At 34.9% G+C, this 19544-nt stretch overlaps 1 protein-coding gene across 1 annotated transcript; it reads left to right on the plus strand.

Moving 5' to 3' along the window:
* Positions 1-7720: 7720 nt before the first annotated feature.
* On the plus strand, positions 7721-19544 carry LOC117317788 (LETM1 domain-containing protein 1-like). Its single transcript, XM_033872720.1, has 9 exons — positions 7721-7803; positions 10972-11192; positions 11545-11657; positions 12035-12114; positions 12395-12584; positions 14830-14937; positions 15778-15912; positions 16308-16404; positions 17766-19544. Exons 1-9 carry the CDS (start codon positions 7745-7747, stop codon positions 17882-17884), a joined length of 1122 nt encoding a protein of 373 aa, XP_033728611.1. The 5' UTR covers positions 7721-7744; the 3' UTR covers positions 17885-19544.

Consider the following 19544-nt stretch of genomic DNA (forward strand, 5'->3'; position numbering starts at 1 on the left):
AGTTCTTATAGACCTTATATGGTCCAAATGAGGTCTCTCTTTTTTTTCCTTTTTTTTTTTAATTTTTTTCTTTTTTTTTTCTTTTTCTTTTTGCAAACTTAGCAAGCAAAATTGAATCTTTGGGAAATAATCCGGTAACCATTTACTGTGATTGGAATGTTCCAATAAATTATGGATACCTATAACTATAAACATTTTAACAATAAAAAAGTTATTTAGAAATCAAACAACTCTTTCAAAATCTTGACTTAGAAGATGTTTGGAGAGAACAAAATTCATATAAATATATATATATATATATATATATATATATATATATATATTTTTAGTTTCTAGCGATATTGCCAATTTTGTAGATAATACTGATATAGGTGTTGTCTACAGAACTTACCATTCTCAAATATCTATTCATTTAACTTTTTTCACGTCAATCATGAGGATCAGCTACCGGGAAATTCAATAACACTCTTGTGTCTGAGCCGAAATATGCTTGATTCTATTACAGAATTTATCACTGAAATGTTAAACCTGTATAAAAATGATAATACGGATGCTGAACATGTTGAATACATAATAAATTATCAACTTATGTGGGGAACAATTAAACTGATGATAAGGGGGTAGAAACTAGATTGTACTGTTCTTATAAGAAAAAAAAAAGAAAAGACAAGCACAAGAACATGAAATAGAAAAAAACTAGCTTACCTTTGCACCAAAAACTATAGTGAAAGTAGATATAGGGATATCGAAATGTTGGAAATTGATCTCAAAATGTTAAGGGAAGATCACAAGGAGTAATTCTTCGTGCAAAAGCAAAATGGAAAGTAGAAGCAGAAAAAAGTTCGATTTATTTTTGTTTTTGGTTTTGTTTGTTTGTTTGTTTTTGTTTTTTTTTTGTAATTTAGAAAAGAACCATCATAGGGATGAAAGGATGTCTAAATTATTGTCTAATAACAATATGGAATTAACTAATATTCATGAAATATTGAAGGGGCAGATACATTTTGATAAAACATAGTATCCAAGTAGAGATTCACAGATTCGACAAAGTCATATTGATCCTGACTTAGATGTAGATAATAATTTTCTAGGTGAATTAAACCCGAAAGATATTTAGGCTCTAGAAAGATTGTATAAAGAAAATGAGTAATTCTACATCTCCTGGTCCAGATGGTTTCACTGTAGAGTTTTATATTTTTGTTTTCTGGTCTGACATTGAATTATATCTAGTTAATTCTTTTAATAAAGCATATCAATTTAGCAAACTTTTCGTTACTAAAAACAAGGTATGAGCACGTGTATACAGGAAAATCAAAATCATATGTATATAAAAAAGGCGACTAATCACTCTTCTTAACGTCGAAAATAAAATAGCATCAGCAGCTAAAGCGAATTGTATAAAACTCCTTTTTACCAAAATCGATAAGTCATTTACAAAAAGCTTAAATGAAAGAGAGATATATTTATGAATGCTTTATATTAATCTTAGATTTAATTAAAAGACAGAAGATAACATACAACAAAACATTCTACCTGCACTAGACTTTGGTTATCTAGAATGGTGTTTCATTGAAAAGACTTCGTTTCTTTGGTTTTGGTAGAAATTTATTAAAAAAATATAACCAGTTGTATCATCAATAACGGTCACATTTTATATTGGGTTTTTTTTAATATAGAGAGAGGAGTTCGTCAAGGCGACACACTCTCGCCTTATATATTTATTCTGACAGTAGAACTTTTAAGCGAGGCTTTGACAAATGAAGATGATGTTGTTGATAAAAAAAAAACCAAAAAAAAACGATGAATATTTAATTAAGTAGGCAGACGATAATAGTCTTACTCTTACTGAGGAACCTGAATCTTTAAAACACTGGTTTTGGTTATTTAGATAAATTTGGAGATTGTTCTAGATTAGACAAAACAGGCTATATAGTTAGGGACAAAACGGGGTTGTGGTGAAGATATGTTACCTGAGAGTAAGTTACGATGGAATCATGAAGGGAAGTTAAAACTTCTCGGCATAAAATACAATTTTCAGAAAAGTGATATCACTTGAGATAACAACGAAGAAAAAATTGTTGCTGCCAAAAAAGTCCAACAATGTTGATCGTTTAGAAAATTAACAAAAAATAGTAAGATACGTGTAATCAAATCTTCAGTCCTGTGCGTTGTTTATTTAATTATTCAAAGTATTGTCTGATCCATCAGATGTTTTTTCTCCATAAACTACAAAAACTATTGTTTGATTTTGTAAGGAATGAAAAGGGGCGACAAAATTAAAAAAAGAAATGCTATGATAAATACTTATGAGGTTCGGGGACTGAGAATGCCACATGTACAACCATATTGTCAGTCTCTGAAAATATCGTGGATTGAAAAAGTTTTTAATCGTAAAAAAAAAAATTCTGACTGGAAACTACTTTTATTGAACAAGTTGGTGAACTTTGGTGGCGTTATTTTTTATGTCAAAATTTGGAATACAGCATACAAGCTGTTTTTTTAATACTTTTTCGAGAAATATTCTGAATATTTGGAGTAATTTTACAAGAGGAGATTACTACAATCCCAGGAATGCTAACACTGGCCAACATTTTATCACAGTCAATATGGAACAATAATAACACCAAGATAAATATTTTTTATACAAACATTAGGTAAAACATGACGTATTCTTTGTAAAAGATTTATTATATGAATAAGGATGTTTAAGTAATTAGATATAACAGTATTATACAGGCCATTCCACAAAGATGGAAACGTATTATAAGGTTGAATCATAGAAAGTTATCAAACATAGAAAATAAAACACATTTCTTATTTGAAGAAAAAACGGAACAAGTTACTAAACTCTTCAAACTTTTATTGCTTATAAAGCATTTCGCATTTCATGACAACTTAGAATATGGGGACACAAACTACAGTTAACTATACAAAAGTCACGTTGACAACTTTTCTTTACACTACCTTTCTCTGTTACTGATGACACCAACTTACTGTGTTTTCAGTTTGACTTGATACACAGAATAATTTCCAATAATAAATTGCTAATGAAAATTAATATTGCTGAAACTGAATTATGTAATTTCTGTAACGAAAACAGAGAAACGTTGGAACATCTATTCTGGGACTGTGTACATGTACACGTAAAAAAAACGTTTGGTTGTATTTTCGTAAAGCTATTTTTGAAAGAAATAATATTGATATACCATGGCCCCCAATTACGTTTCTGTTTGGTTTACAAAATATGTCAGGGAATGGAGGAAATTATTTGATTATTCTAATTATAAAACAATACATTTATAAACGCAAGTGTATTTGTAAAGTTCCACCACGTACAGGAGCATTGGTAAAAATACAACACTATGAAAAAATTTGGAATAGCAATGTCTCTATATCTATACCCCCCAAAAAGCAGCTAAAATAAGATTAAAATGGCGAGATAAATCAAGAGCGCTGGACCTGTATTACAAGTTCCCATGGATATGCTAATGTCTTTATATTACCATGTGAAAGGTTTTTCTTTCTTTTTTCTCGACAAAAAAGAAATGTCTTTAGATATGTTTCATTTGCTGTGTTGTATTTTCATAGATAAACAAAATTTTAAACTTGACGAAACAATGTTTGTGTTGGTCTATACTGAGATTTTCACTCCAGTTACTACATATATATATATGTGTTAAAAATATTAACAAATCTGTTTTACTGTCGACGCGGGATTACCTCGAAAGGCAAACGTGCATTACTACCCAGACATACGGAGGAAGTTCATTTGATCAAGACAGCCGGTTATTGAATGGGTGAATTGGGAGAATAGTACGCGCGAGGCGATTGGACAAGTCTTGCTTCATAAGCTCCGCCACCACAAACAATGTTACAAATTGTAATTGACTTTGACATGACCTTGCTCCCGATTGTACATAATGTACGAGAACACATGTTTACAAGCATACAATAACTTGCTATTTGGAAGTTTATAATGCTTTACTTTACCAAAATCAACACATAACCACAATTTGAGAACAAAACATAGAACATGTTACATATCTAAATTATTAAAACAAATTCTAGTTTGAATTCATGATTTAAGTACGTATATGGTAAGATCATCCGATACTATGCATATATATCTATATATTACCAAAAGTTTTCTTATTTTGTACCAATTGTTTTTTCACCAATAAACAAAAATGTTGATGATATGTTGTGTTATCTTTATTTCTTACCATGCATGCTGATACCACCTTATTTTAAAATTAAAGTACTTGTAAATTGTACTGGAATTATAACCGATTTGGGGCTGGAACCCATGACAATCGGGTTATTAGTACGATTCTCTAACCAACTCGAATTCAGATTCAATGCTTATAAAAATTGTAGTTTTCTATATTTTATCTTTTCATTCATTTTTCGTTACTTTCAGAACCCTGGGCCAGTTTTCCTCATAATCCAACAATCATCTTATTTCACGGTGCGGGTAATTTTACGTTCAAACTAGGAAGTGTGTCCGTCATTAATCCCTATCTATCTCAAATCACCAAAGTCATGTGTCAAGGATTTAATTAGTCGCATTAGTACTCGCATTACGGACTCACGATAGTATCTACCCAAGGATTTTATCTCCTTACGGCCAAGTACTTCCGCCATACCTTAATCCCTTTCAGCTTCACTTCCGGAAGTTGCGATTTTCGACTATCACGAAAGTATCTCCCTACTGAAAGTATACTATATACTACTACAATCATGGTGCGCTAGCGCGCACCATTCAGTTTGTCTGTGACACATGTGGCAGTTATACCAGTAGGTCTGCCGCATCTAGGCAGTTTATTGCTTAAACCAAGCTCACTTGGAAGTTATGAGTCCATAACTTCCAAATCTTTATTATGACGTCATTAATATAGTGACGTCATAATTGTCACGTCGGCGATAACGAAAGATGGCTGTTGAAAAGGCTGTTCCGTCTTTGACGATAATAATTTGTTCATTCATCGTCGGAGCAAAATTCCTGGATATAGTCTTTAAAAATCGTTGTCAAATGTAAATATAAGCATTGAACTGCTTTTAGTTGGAAGTCATGGGCTGATGAATGCCAACTGGACAAAGGCAAATCCAACATGAAGCGCTAGCGCGCTTCATTAAATTCATCAGCCCATAACTTCCAACTGAAAGCAGTTCAATGCTTAAATGTATGATATCCAAGACAAGCTGTGATGATATGTGATATGATGCGACATATGATATACGATATCTAATATGATGTGATGTGATATGATATGATGCTAAACGGACCGTGACAAGTTGGCCTAAGGCAATATTATGTTAGTCCATCCTCTCGTAATGCATAAATATCTGCTCTTGTAAACAGATATTGATTATAACCAGAGACATATATACAGAGCTCTCTGTATATATGTCTCTGTTATAACGTCATTAGTTTGAGTAGAAAATTGCATCATTTTACCAAAGTGACGACTTCACTCTTACAAAGACGAGCCTACCAAGACAGAATGCCTGTTCTTTTGTCAAGGCTCGTCTGAAAACAATATAAAATCACCAGGTCCGTCTTTATTTAAAAAAAGAACAACACCGGTCCCACTGGTCCGTCCGTTTGGACCGCAAAAACGAAAACGGCTTAGATGTCTTGCCCGTCTTTAGGAATTACAGACGTTTCGCCCCAATGTCACAATGTCCCATGCCACAATATCCCAATTTTTTTTCCTAATGTCCCAAATTTCTGTCACAATGTCCCAAGGAGGGTGTCACAATGTCCCAAATTATTTGGGACATTGTGCCTGTCATTACCACAATGTCCCAAAATACCTTGCCACAATGTCCCAAATGTTACCACCATGTCCCAAAAATATTTCTCATGTATATTGCACATAACTACATCTATTACTACGATAATATTGGTAACACCATGGACATATGACTTTGAAAACTGGTTTTCTAAGGCATGTAATTTTTTTATTGGATTGATTTAAGATGTCATATTTCGTTTTGATGTTATCTGTTTATGGTTCTGTTCTTAAGAATATATAAAAAAGAGACATGATATACATGTATATATGTTCCGATATATAAATCCCGATGTACTTAATAAAATATAAAAAGAAACATGATATATACGTTCCGATATATATGCCCCGTTGAACTTAAGAATATATAAAAAGAAACATGATATAGAACTCTATATACATTCCGATATATAAATCCCGACGTACTTAATAAAATATAAAAAGAAACATGATATATACGTTCCGATGTACTTAATAAAATATAAAAGAAACATGATATATACGTTCCGATATTTACTCTCACAACTTTCCATCTATTTACGCATGTGGGTTAATGTTGCGTCCCGTTTTGTTGCTCATTAGTGTATTCATGTAAAATATACATTGTTGTACATTGTTGCAACTTGTACATTCCAATGACGTCACATTGTTTACAGATCCCGCGTTGTGTCTGCACTGCCTGACACGAAGGCTTCATTCTGTGTTTTTTAATGTTTTTGTTAGTTTTCTGATAATTCAATTGATCAGGTATGATTAAACAACCCCAATCAATATGAGGTGTGATTGTAATTTTAAGTTTAAACCGCATGTTGCGAAAAATACTTCAACTTTCACTTTGTCAGTGCATTCGTGATCGCAGCTTCGATCGGCTGTCATGGCAACGACGAGGACGGTGGTTTCATCACAGTGACGAATTTACAAACTTGCATGTGTACAGCCGAAAACTTCTAACTATACCTTATGTCTTTGGAAATCATCTGTAAATAATTAATTGAATTAATTACGATCCATTGCATTCGTTTATGAACGTTTGTTCGTTTCTATATGCCGATTTCGATACTTAAAACACTGAAGAGTTCCAATATTGGAGAATGAACATTAACACTTGCTCTATGAATCGTCCTAGAGCACCCGACTACCCTAAATCAATACGTATGAAACAGGTACGAGCGTGAAGGTAATTGTATGAGAGCAACGAAAAGTGCTGTACATTCTTACGAAAATGACAAACATCGTCAAAATTACTTAAAAAGTAGTCAATTAATCGGCATTTCTTCAATTAACACCGGTTTATAACGCCGTTATGTAACCATACTTGAATAAATAGAAGAATGTACAGCACTTTTTCTCGGTTTCTTAGCACGATGAATAAGTGTATCATATTTGTTTGTACGACAAAATACGTTGGTCGGGTGCTCTGGCCATATTTACCCACCAAGTGTTAATGTAGTCCTTCGTGCCGGTCACGTGACCACGCGAGAACACGAGGAACGACGAAAACATCCCGATAAAGACGTTGGACACCTAACATTAAAATCCGATCAAAAAAACAAAAAGAACTAACCGGGATATCATTAAATATTGAATTTAAATTAAAACATGATGTTTTTTGTTCTTTTTAATTATAAATGCAACATTAACCCACATGCGTAAAACATGAGAAATATTTTTGGACATTGTGGTAACATTTGGGACATTGTGGTAAGGTATTTTGGGACATTGTGGTAATGACAGGCACAATAATATGGGACATTGTGACACCCTCCTTGGGACATTGTGACAGAAATTTGGGACATTAGGAAAAATAATTGGGACATTGTGGCATGGGACATTGTGACATTGGGGCGAAATGTCTGGCACCCGTCTTTAGACACAATATCCAGTTCTTTCCCCTTGCGGAACTCTTTTCTATATGAAGAGTCGATAAACGGAGAGTCCTGCAGGGAATCATGTTGTCTCGGCAGAGTTTACTTTTGAATCATGTCGCCTGCAGGAACACTATTCTCAGGTAATGTACTGTCACCACAGTGTTAGGAATACCACAGTGACCTATTGTCCACATTGACATGGCACTCTCTCAATTGGTAGCTGTCATTATCAGACTATGACCTCTACTTGCAGACTTGCCGGTGATCTGTGTTTCGCCGGTTACACAACATAACATTCAAAAAATGACATTAGTAGTTTCCTGTAAAAGTTAATTTCCAATGCATTCACAATATGTTCCTTTACGCCAAACCCTGAGTTAAAGTAAATATTGTTTTTTTTTCCAAGTTTGGTGTAAAGTTACTCCAACTGTCAGGTTGGGAACATCCATGCATTTGCAATGGACACATGGATGCATCGGACCTCAACGCGTCCAATCATTAAAGAGGACAAAAATCCTCTAATTCGGACACATTGGTGTACATGTATGAGGTAAATGATTAAGTGGTTGTAAACAACTTAACAAAATGACACTTTCTCATTTACACGCTGGGATAAACTACGTTTGCAATCAAAAATATGTCTAATTTTAGGCAACTTGATAAGCCATTCGACTAGACTATTCAGTATTGACTTTGGCAGCAACGAAATCTTTTGTCAGAAAACACAGGTGAACACATTCTTAAAATCAAGTTTGGCATGGTGAAAAAAAAAGTAAAATATCATTCAAAGAGTTTTGATTGGAATTAATTCTGATAGTTAAATAATTTATAAATTATTTTGAAACAAAAATTATTGTATTATGTGTAGGTAGGGAAATCTTTTTATTCTTGATTTAGTGATAACAGTTTTTACTATGGTTACCCAGGCAAGGAATCTTGACATTGACATTCCTTCCTTGAAAATTACCAAAAAAACAAAAGCGTATAGGTACAAAAGTTTAGAGTCTGTAGGGTTAGTAGAGACACCAGTATTTTTTTAGGCCTTTGGGGAATTTTTTATGAACATGTTTTAAACAATTTTACTGGGTTAGCTATCGACAAACAGTAACAAACAAAATGGGCTTAGATTGCAGTGATTTTCCTGCCTATATACCTGTTCCAAAGCATTCCCCAGAAAGAAATGGGAAAACTCCCAGTTGTGTTCAAGGAATAACACCTAAAACACAGAAAAATATATTAATGGCAAATATTAAACAAAATAGATCAGAAAAAGGACAGTCAAGGGACAAATCTGTTTGTGTCATCATGTATACAGTTAGGATATACAGTAAAACTCACTTGTGTCGAATACATCGGATGAGTCAAATGTTTTGTTCGGTCCCGATTTTTTCTGTTCTTTATCTTAGTAAATTAAACACGGATGATTCAAACACTGTTGAATCGAATACATGTACTGCAGTTGTGTCGAATATATTTTGTGGTCCTTCCCTTCTAAACAATACCAAAATTTCCATTTTTGTGTCGTTCATCAAAGGCGTCATGCTTTCTCAGGTAAAATTTGCTGACCTCGCCTGATTAACCAAGTGTGACTGATCAGCCGTGTTACTAGAGCCGGTCACACATCATCCCATTGTTTATACAGGTGCACGGGTGATGTAAAACGTCAGGGTATACATAACTTAGAATGAAATGTTTTAGTCTACATACCATAACATCATGACCTACTGTGTTCTGTTTACTGTTTTGATACACATGGCCGTCGAAAAATATAAGGAAAAAATAAATGATAAATTACATATCTTCCATCCGAAAAATGCACAGTGAATATCTATACTCAATTCTGAGTACACCGATGAAATAGTACCAATAATATGTGGGATGCTTTTTATTCTGTGCAAATCATCGTGGCAATGCATAATCATGCAGCCGATAAACACTGACAGCAACCTTCACCTTTTATACGAAATCAGCACGCGTACTTTTCATCAAATTTTCCTGAACTGTATATTGTTTCATATTGTTAAATTGTAGAACAATATAAACGGAATTTAAGAGAAATAATGTGAGTACAACATATACATTTATATTCTGATAATGTATGTATCGTTTTCATAGAATATGCTGTAATGTGTACGACTCTGTGTGTAAATTGCGTGTCTGCATGGCAAAGATAATTTTACCCGCGAATTTTGTTTTGATGTGTAAACGTACACAATATTGTTTATTAGATAAACGAATATTTGTTATCATGTACAGTTTATTTCTTTGCTATTATTTATTGTTTATTTTCGACCATGTTGTCAAGCACTTGTTTGAAATACAGCCGATGATACTCGGGTATTTTGGCTCTATACAATTTGCAAATGGACACGGATAAGTCGAACCATCAGATAAGTCAAATATTTTGCTTGGTCCTGTTGACTTCGACTTATCCAAGTTTTACTATACACTGCATTATAAAACTGGTAAGCATAAATCAATTACATATAAAATAAAAATATTTTTTTTCATTATAATTCGCATATAAAATTTTTAAAATTCGGTCATTGAATTTTCCTAAAATGCCCTGGAAAAACATTAGATTGACCCCTAGCATGGGGTAGATAATTCTTGCTCAGACTTCCCTACCGTTAAGGGGTGGCATTAGCTCAGCTGGTAAGAATGCCAGCCACATAATAACCTCAGGTGAAGATCCAAGGTGAGTGTTTCAATGCTCTGTGTTGGTTTGTGTTTCCAAGGAAGCTGAGAAACAGACCGGTCTGTGCTGTTGTGGTTATGTCGCTGGCCACAACAAATAATTCATTTTACCCTAATTGCTCTGGATGGCATGTGACATGCCTCCTATATGTGGGGGCTACAGTAGTGAGTGGTTAAGGTGTCTGACACTTTATCACTAGCCCTCCACTTCTGGGTTGCGAATTCGAAACCTGCATGGGGCAGTTGCCTGGTACTGACTGTAGGTCGGTGGTTTTTCTCCAGGTACTCCAGCTTTCCTCCACCTCCAAAACCAGACACATCCTTAAACGACCCTGCAGGCTGTTAAAAGGACTTTAAACAAAATAAACCAAACAAACTGAAAAACTCCCTTTATGTTGTTCTGTGAGCTCGTCACCAACTACTACAAGGATACCCCACCTCAAAATGATCCTGGCTGTTCATAGCGCGATAAAACCAGCAGACAAACAAACATTGCTACAGGATTATATGGAGATACGGTAACATTTCACCTTTATAATGTATATCTTTGCAGTATCAGATAAAGGCTTAAATTTTAGTGTTAAAGATATATTTTCTGGTTAAATATTCAGATGCTGCAGTAAAAAGGCTTTCCAGGATAAGAACCATGTTGCCCCAGTTCCAAATCCAGATGAAATACAGGAAGAGCATGATCGGCCTCTCCCAGTTAAGAGGAAGATACGGACCAAAGTCACTACAACCCTGTTAAATGTCATGTTTAAGAGATTTGAGAAATTACTGGAAGACACTGTGCCTCGCAAATTGTTTAAAAAATACACGTGGGCCAAGGATGGTAAATATTATTAATACCTTATGTTTGTAACAGTGTCTGTGATTGGTTGAAATGTGTCATGTGACAGGGAAAACATCTAATATCTCTCTTATGATGTTAAATCTTAAGTGTTTCCTCTAGATAGTAATTAAGTCAAGATTTTTTAATCATTTTTGTAAAGTAAAAGTATACGGAAATGTTATGTGATATATTGGATGTCAGACAGAAAATTCATACCTTTCACTATGTATTTTGGACAAAAGTTCCTTGAAAACTATTTTCGTATCTAGTTTCAGGAAATTTCATAAGTTTTGTTTTTCATTCTTTATCCTTATAGAATGTATTAAATAATGACAGAATTCGTTATTTCTAGGTATGTTTGATCTTAAAGAAGATACAAAGATATATTTTGATGTCAGCAAGCGGATAAATAATGGTGACGAATTCAGCACATTTACAAGAAAAGAGCTATCTGTCTACAATGAGGTTAGTACTAACTGTAGCCACCCAGGGTACCAACACTTTAATTGTAAAAACAGACATAGGTGGGCTTAATACCAGACATGGGGTTATTATCTGATAATATAATTTAGTTCAGTATGCCTGATCATCAGATTGAAAATACTCTATTTGTAATACAAATCATTGAAGTTATATATATACATGCATTTTCAATCTGGGAAATTTAAAGTAGGTAGGTCTACTAGTGGTTTTGGAAACACAATATATTTGGGATGACTTAACTTCTAAAGAAATTGATGAAATTATTACACTTCATTATTTTAAATATAAATTATGTTTAACATGTTTATTGTATCACAAAGACTTGTTATGAATTGACTCTTATGAACATTTTTTTGTAGTTGCCCCTGGAGATGAAAAAAGCAATTCCTTTAATTGTACTTTGTGCAGCACCATTCGGATTTTTTTTCCTACCTGTGATGTAAGTAATATTAAGTTGGTATTTTGTTCAGTTGAATATTAGTCAGGTTTTGTAATTATAAATATTCTTATTTATAGGCAGTAGACTCGTACACAAATTTACTAAATAAGGTGGCGGCATCGCTGGTAATTTAAGCAAGTAAATGCTAAAAAAATAACAATAACCAAGTCAAGTTAAGGCATTATGCCTCTTCATATCGTATCAGTGCTATAAAAAAAATCATGATAAGAAAGCAGATTCTGAGGGAAAATTCCTAACTACTGATGTTTCTCAATTTAAGGTTTCTGTTCCCTAAATATACTCTAACGAGCCACTTCCTTACGGACCAGGAGCTACGGCATGTACACACTAGGAGACTATATTGGAGACTGCACTGTTTTCCTATGGCGATGGACTGTCTAAAAATACAGATCAGAATGATAACCGACCAGCAGCAGGCTTATAACGCCCTCAGGTCTCTTATTATAAAGGTACAGTATAATGCCCTCAGGTCTCGTGTTATAAAGGAACAGTATAACGCCCTCAGGTCTCTTATTATAAAGGTAGAGTATAATGCCCTCAGGTCTCTTATTATAAAGGTAGAGTATAATGCCCTCAGGTCTCTTATTATAAAGGTATAGTATAATGCCCTCAGGTCTCTTATTATAAAGGTACAGTATAACGCCCTCAGGTCTCTTATTATAAAGGTAGAGTATAACGCCCTCAGGTCTCGTGTTATAAAGGTAGAGTATAACACCCTCGTGTCTCTTATTATAAAGGTAGAGTATAACACCCTCGGGTCTCTTATTATAAAGGTAGAGTATAACGCCCTCAGGTCTCTTATTATAAAGGTAGAGTATAACGCCCTCAGGTCTCTTGTTATAAAGGTAGAGTATAACACCCTCAGGTCTCTTATTATAAAGGTAGAGTATAACGCCCTCAGGTCTCTTATTATAAAGGTACAGTATAACGCCCTCGGGTCTCTTATTACAAAGGAACATTATAAGGCCCTCAGGTCTCTTATTAAGGTACAGTATAATGCCCTCAGGTCTCTTATTATAAAGGTAGAGTATAACGCCCTCAGGTCTCTTGTTATAAAGGTACAGTATAACGCCCTCAGGTCTCTTATTATAAAGGTAGAGTATAACGCCCTCAGGTCTCTTATTATAAAGGTAGAGTATAACACCCTCAGGTCTCTTATTATAAAGGTACAGTATAACACCCTCAGGTCTCTTATTATAAAGGTACTGTATAACACCCTCAAGTCTCTTATTATAAAGGTAGAGTATAACACCCTCAGGTCTCTTATTATAAAGGTACTGTATAACACCCTCAAGTCTCTTATTATAAAGGTAGAGTATAACGCCCTCAGGTCTCTTATTATAAAGGAACAGTATAATGCCCTCAGGTCTCTTATTATAAAGGTAGAGTATAACGCCCTCAGGTCTCTTATTATAAAGGTAGAGTATAACGCCCTCAGGTCTCTTATTATAAAGGTAGAGTATAACGCCCTCAGGTCTCTTGTTACAAAGGTAGAGTATAACACCCTCAGGTCTCTTATTATAAAGGTACAGTATAACGCCCTCAGGTCTCTTATTATAAAGGTAGAGTATAACGCCCTCAGGTCTCTTATTATAAAGGTACAGTATAACGCCCTCAGGTCTCTTGTTACAAAGGTAGAGTATAACACCCTCAGGTCTCTTATTATAAAGGTACAGTATAACGCCCTCAGGTCTTTTATTATAAAGGTAGAATATAACGCCCTCAGGTCTCTTATTATAAAGGTAGAGTATAACGCCCTCAGGTCTCTTATTATAAAGGTACAGTATAACGCCCTCAGGTCTTTTATTATAAAGGTAGAATATAACACCCTCAGGTCTCTTATTATAAAGGTAGAGTATAACGCCCTCAGGTCTCTTGTTATAAAGGTAGAGTATAACGCCCTCAGGTCTCTTGTTATAAAGGAACAGTATAACGCCCTCAGGTCTCATTTCATCAATGTAATTTTTACTAAAATGCCCTCAGGTCTGTTTACATACCATTCTGTGCAGGAAAATCACATAATTGACTGGGAGAACTGAAAAATTGTGGACAGGGAAAACAGCCTGTCCAGGTAGCTGGTCAGTGAGGCCATTTGGATAAGCTGCAACTGTCCAGTACTAAACATGGATGAGGGGGACCTCAGACTCTCGCACATCTATGACCAAGTGTTAAACAAAGTGTAGCTGATTCGACTACAGTACATCATACCATCTCGTACACTTCTTTGATTCTATTTTATTTTTAACCATCTCGTCACTCTATTTATGACCTTGGTGTGAATAGGATCATGATAGAGATGAAATGTCCTAAACAGACAATCGAGTCTGTTACCATCTTGTACACTGCATATGTCAGTGCTAGTGTGCTTCACATTGGTCATTAGTTTGAAGAAGGTGACAGTGTAGTCATCGAAATGCCTTAAGTATCATATTGGTTGTGTTATATAACTTCTATCTATTTACATTATCCTGAAGAAAATGTTCCAGAATATTATATGGGCAAGTTCACTGGATATCAAGTTGATTATGTGATAAAAAGATGTAACATTATATCCTGAATGATTGGTATATTTATTGGGTAAAGAAGAGGTGACATGTGTGTATTTTGTTAATAAATGTGACTGACTTTCTCTCTTTCCTCCCTTTTATGAAAAACAACATTTTCAGTAATCTGAAATTTATCTTCATTTTGCAGACAGAACATGGTTCTCAAATTTATGCAGATGAAATTTTACCATCTACAAGAGGATTTTCCATCGACCACTCATATAGCAGGTTTTGGAGCCTCAAAAGGCTGTACTGGGTAAAGTATCTAAGTTTGATTAATGCTTTCCTGGTATTAAATTTGACTCAATGCAATAACCAATGTACTCCAACAATGTTAGAGGTTTTACATGGCGAGATACTTTTGACAGGCGCCGTCGGCAAAATAATATCCGATAGAAAAAGAGCCGACCAGCGGCCTCTTATGTTATAGGAGTATAACCAATGCTGGTTTTAATATCTAGTAAACTAGCATTGAGGAGGGCTTTATTTAGGAAGACGACTCCCAATTTTTAGGTCAACTGACCATAGGTATTTTGATCAAACTTCACACAATGACAAAATACCATAATATCTTAGACAAGTTTCAAGGTTTTTAGTTCAGGTCAATTTTCCAATTTTTAGAAGGGCCAGAGTGGAATGTGTATTGCTTTAGTACCACACAGTATGCTTATTAATAATACTTTTTAAAGACCTCGCCAACAGCATGTACACTGCTTTTCACGAAAAAAACACCCCAAAAAACATGGTATAGAATTATATCTATATAATGTAATTAACACCAATTAATTGTGGTTAGCCAGTTGGCACAGTGGTAACACCTGCCTTTCACCTAGGTGGCCCGAGTTTGATTCCCTGATCAAACATGAAAAAGGTATGGGGTCACTTGTTTGACCACATGGGTTTTTACCCGGGTACTTCCGTTTCCTCGAATAGTAAAACCTCTCAAGCTTGCATGCAAAAGTTTTGCTTACATAAAATAGAGGCTGTAGTCCAAAACTGGAGACTTGACATGTACATTTATATATATAGATGGTATATCTGGGGTTCAGGAAAATGTGCTAATTAATCAATCCATTTCCATTATCTTAATTTCCAGTGGCAGTTGGCAAATTCATTTGGAATGGGCCGGAACCATGGGAAGGTGTACAACCAAATCATGTCCGTACACTATATAGATATGTGTATTGTGAGAGAGGGCCTAGAAAATATTTCTGACAGGGATCTACAAACGGTATGTAGCAGTTTTAGAGAATACACCATTAGGTTGTCAGTTGTTGACACGTTTCATTCATAAGCAAATTCTAAATAAGTTGGGCATTTTGGAGAAAAAAAATAATGAAAAAAATTATATGACAGCAACTGTCTATTTATTGATTTGATAGAAAATTTGAATACACTACACAATGTCTTGAATAACTGCTAACATTGGAAGGTTCAATAACAATTTTGTATTTGCAACTGATGTCCCATTATTAATTTTTAGTACTTTGGTTTCTAATTGCCCCTGTCCTAGGTTTTGATATTTGTTTGTCTGTCAATCACACACTTTTGAAATTGACATAGATTACAGGTGTGCTGTACTCCAGTGTCAGTGGTGATAATTATGATGTTGGGTTATGTTTGTAGGCATGTTATGTCCGAGGGTTGAATGCAGATGGTCTGACGCGGGAGGAGCAGGAGGATTTTATGAAGGAGTGGCTCGAGGTCAGCCTCCATTCCAACAGTAAGTAGAAAAATATCAGCTTCTCAAGTTTAATAACAAGTCTTTCTTGCATAAAGCAATTGTTCATCATTTTTAGCCAATGATCAATCGCAAGATGGCAAGCTATTAAAACCACCTACGTTCTTGGTCCGCAGTCTGTTCGCCCATCTGTAAACAATCCTTGTTTTTTGCTATTTCTTAAGAAGTACTGAAAGGATACTCCTCAAACTTCTATAGATTCTCCTTGGTCCATATAGTTGTGCCCATTCAATTTTTAGTTTGGTAGAAAAAACAAAATGGCTAACAGGCGGCCATCTTGAATTTTTTGACAGTTATCTATTTCCTCCTTCATAGATCTTTTCTCAATTTTTTATATACATGTACATATATATTCCTCCTTGGGACTCATTATACATGATCAATTTTTAGACTGATTGGAAAACAAGATGGCTGACAGGTGGCCATTTTGTATTTGAACAGCTGATTAAAGTTTCTCAGCTTCCATTATTAGGTTCATCTTGTCATAAATTGAAGTTTGTTATCCTTGCATAAATTGTCCTTACTACTTGTGAAACCGGAGGGACTATAGGTTTCCTCTCCACCTGTTACCGTATGTATGTAGGTAATGGAAAAGTTTGTCAGTGCTCTAGTGTCTATATTCCTTGCAGGATTGTGATCAAACTTCACACAATGATAAAGGACCATAATGTTTCAGACAAATTTGAGTTTCAGGTTTTCGGTTAAGGTCAAGACCATTGTTACTATTTTAAGGATCAGCCAGCAGAGCCTGTTCCTGTGAAAATTCCAATAGATCCAACAAAGATGATTCAATTGTGGTGCCAAGATCCCTCTGGGATCTCTTGTTTGAAATTCTAAATCATTATTTTTTGACCACACATTAAACTTGTACTCTTATGAAGATCACGCATGACAATTTTTACGTTGTGTGTTGGGCCTGGTCACAGTGTCAAAGGTTACGTTATGTGTTGGCCCTGGTCCCGGTATCGAAGGTTACGTTATGTGTTGGCCCTGGTCCCGGTATCGAAGGTTACGTTATGTGTTGGCCCTGGTCCCGGTGTCAAAGGTTACGGTATGTGTTGGCCCTGGTCCTGGTGTCAAAGGTTACGGTATGTGTTGGCCCTGGTCCCGGTGTCAAAGGTTACGGTATGTGTTGGCCCTGGTCCCGGTGTCAAAGGTTACGGTATGTGTTGGCCCTGGTCCTGGTGTCAAAGGTTACGGCATGTGTTGGCCCTGGTCCCGGTGTCTAAGGTTACAGTATAAGTTGTTCCCTTCTTTGCATGTTAATAATAGGTGTAATACTAAAATGTACAGGTATATATGTATAAATACAGGATTACATATATTTTCATTTTGATCTGCAGGTGGAAATATCAGTATGCTACTTCATACCATAGTGTTCCTCAACTATGACGCCCCAACAAATGTGAACCTCATGCCGCGGTGGTTCTGGAAGAAGAGGCTAAGAGTATCTGAGCACTGATGTTTGGGTTTAACTAGGGAGGGGATTAGAACAATATGTACAAGAACCAGTCTGTGTCTGCAAGTGGGCTCACTACTGTGATAAAAGTTTAAAACATTTACTTCTAACTGACCCCCTGGGCTGATGGGCGGCGAAAAAAACGGGCAATTAAATTAAATATTTCAAAATTCAGATGACCATTAAGGCCCATGGGCCTCTTGTTTTCAAAACTTACAAAATTTCTGTAACAAAGTACTACTCATTAATTTGAGGACTATTCCAGTTAAATATCTTCCCAACAAGGGGACTCTAGGTTTATCAACAGGAACTACCAACAGATGTGATTTGATTTACACATTACCATATAATAAAACACATTTTCTTACACACCAACCATACATAGATCAAGTTTCTTCATTTCTAGAGTCCTCTGATATGGTTTATGTTTTAATTGAAAGCTTACATTTGTAACACCAATAAGTCTTTCTTATGGGAAAAATTTGCAAAAATTTCTAGGAATGTACCATAACAATGCCAAAATCTTATATTTTTTAAAAATAATGATTTGTGACTGAAAAGAATTTCATTTCATGATTACTCAAGTATTACATTTTCATGATAGTCATAAAAGAAGTCCCTATTATCAGTCTGCTTGTAGATATATAGCTATCATTGGTAACATTGGCGGGAGATTTGTTTGTCGCTATATTAGTGTTAATTCTAATATATAGCGCAAAAATATAAATACCAAGCAAATTTTTACGCATACAAACAAATTTACAGAAGTGTTTACCATGTAAACCAGGCATGGCTGAAAAAAATCAAATACAAATGTAGGTAGTGTATATATGCGAACTGGGTCCAACTGGGATAACTGCAAAATATTCGCCCTGTAAGTTTACCCAAACCTTTATACTGTGTAGCTTCATTACTAATGAAGAAACAGAAACGGAGCAAAACCTGGTGAACATTTCAAACAATGTTTATCTAGAATTAGATTAATTGCTATTTTTTGGTTTTGCCTAATTTAGTATAATGTGTAGAACACATTGATGTCCTGATGATACACATATATTCTTTAATCTGTTAATTGTTGATTTTAAATTACTGTTATGTCAAATATTAGTCTAACCTTAATACGGAAAGCCGTCCAGATTTAGACTGTGAACGTTCATGTTTATTTTAGCCCTTTTGTGCTGAAAGCTTTCTGTAAAATTATCTGTTTAAATACATACAATTTGTATATGGTTGCATGATAATATTTGAGTAGTCTATGCCAAAAGAAGTTTGCTTTAATAATAATGGCCGTATTTGAACTATCTGACCTTCTGAGAAAGAAAATTTGTTTTCCAACATTTCAAATTATAAATTCTAATGGGGTCACATGAGTACCAGGTTTGTAAATTACATGTTGTACAAGTGTACTTCATAGATCCCAGACTTAAGATTGTGACAATATACAAATATGTTGGTTCTTAGATAAACATTTCACATTTTACTGGTGTTTTATAACGTGGCATTCAGAGATATCTTGAGATGTATTTTCCAGCTGTGACGGGGCGTTCCATGTCCATGAGTGCGCGAGTGTAAGCGAGAGAGAACTGTGAGATGTAAACAGTGTCGAGTTGTTTTGTGTGATATTTGAACCGTTAATAATTATTAAACCTTTGAAAAAATGGAA

Source organism: Pecten maximus, chromosome 19 (assembly GCF_902652985.1).
Source record: "Pecten maximus chromosome 19, xPecMax1.1, whole genome shotgun sequence".
Taxonomy (NCBI): domain Eukaryota; kingdom Metazoa; phylum Mollusca; class Bivalvia; order Pectinida; family Pectinidae; genus Pecten; species Pecten maximus.

Coding starts and splice junctions, on each gene's coding strand:
- LOC117317788 (XM_033872720.1), top strand. CDS start 7,745: ATGTTGTCTCGGCAGAGTTTACTTTTGAATCATGTCGCCTGCAGGAAC. Junction 11,193..11,544: donor ATACACGTGGGCCAAGGATG/GTAAATATTATT, acceptor CGTTATTTCTAG/GTATGTTTGATCTTAAAGAA. Junction 11,658..12,034: donor AGCTATCTGTCTACAATGAG/GTTAGTACTAAC, acceptor ATTTTTTTGTAG/TTGCCCCTGGAGATGAAAAA.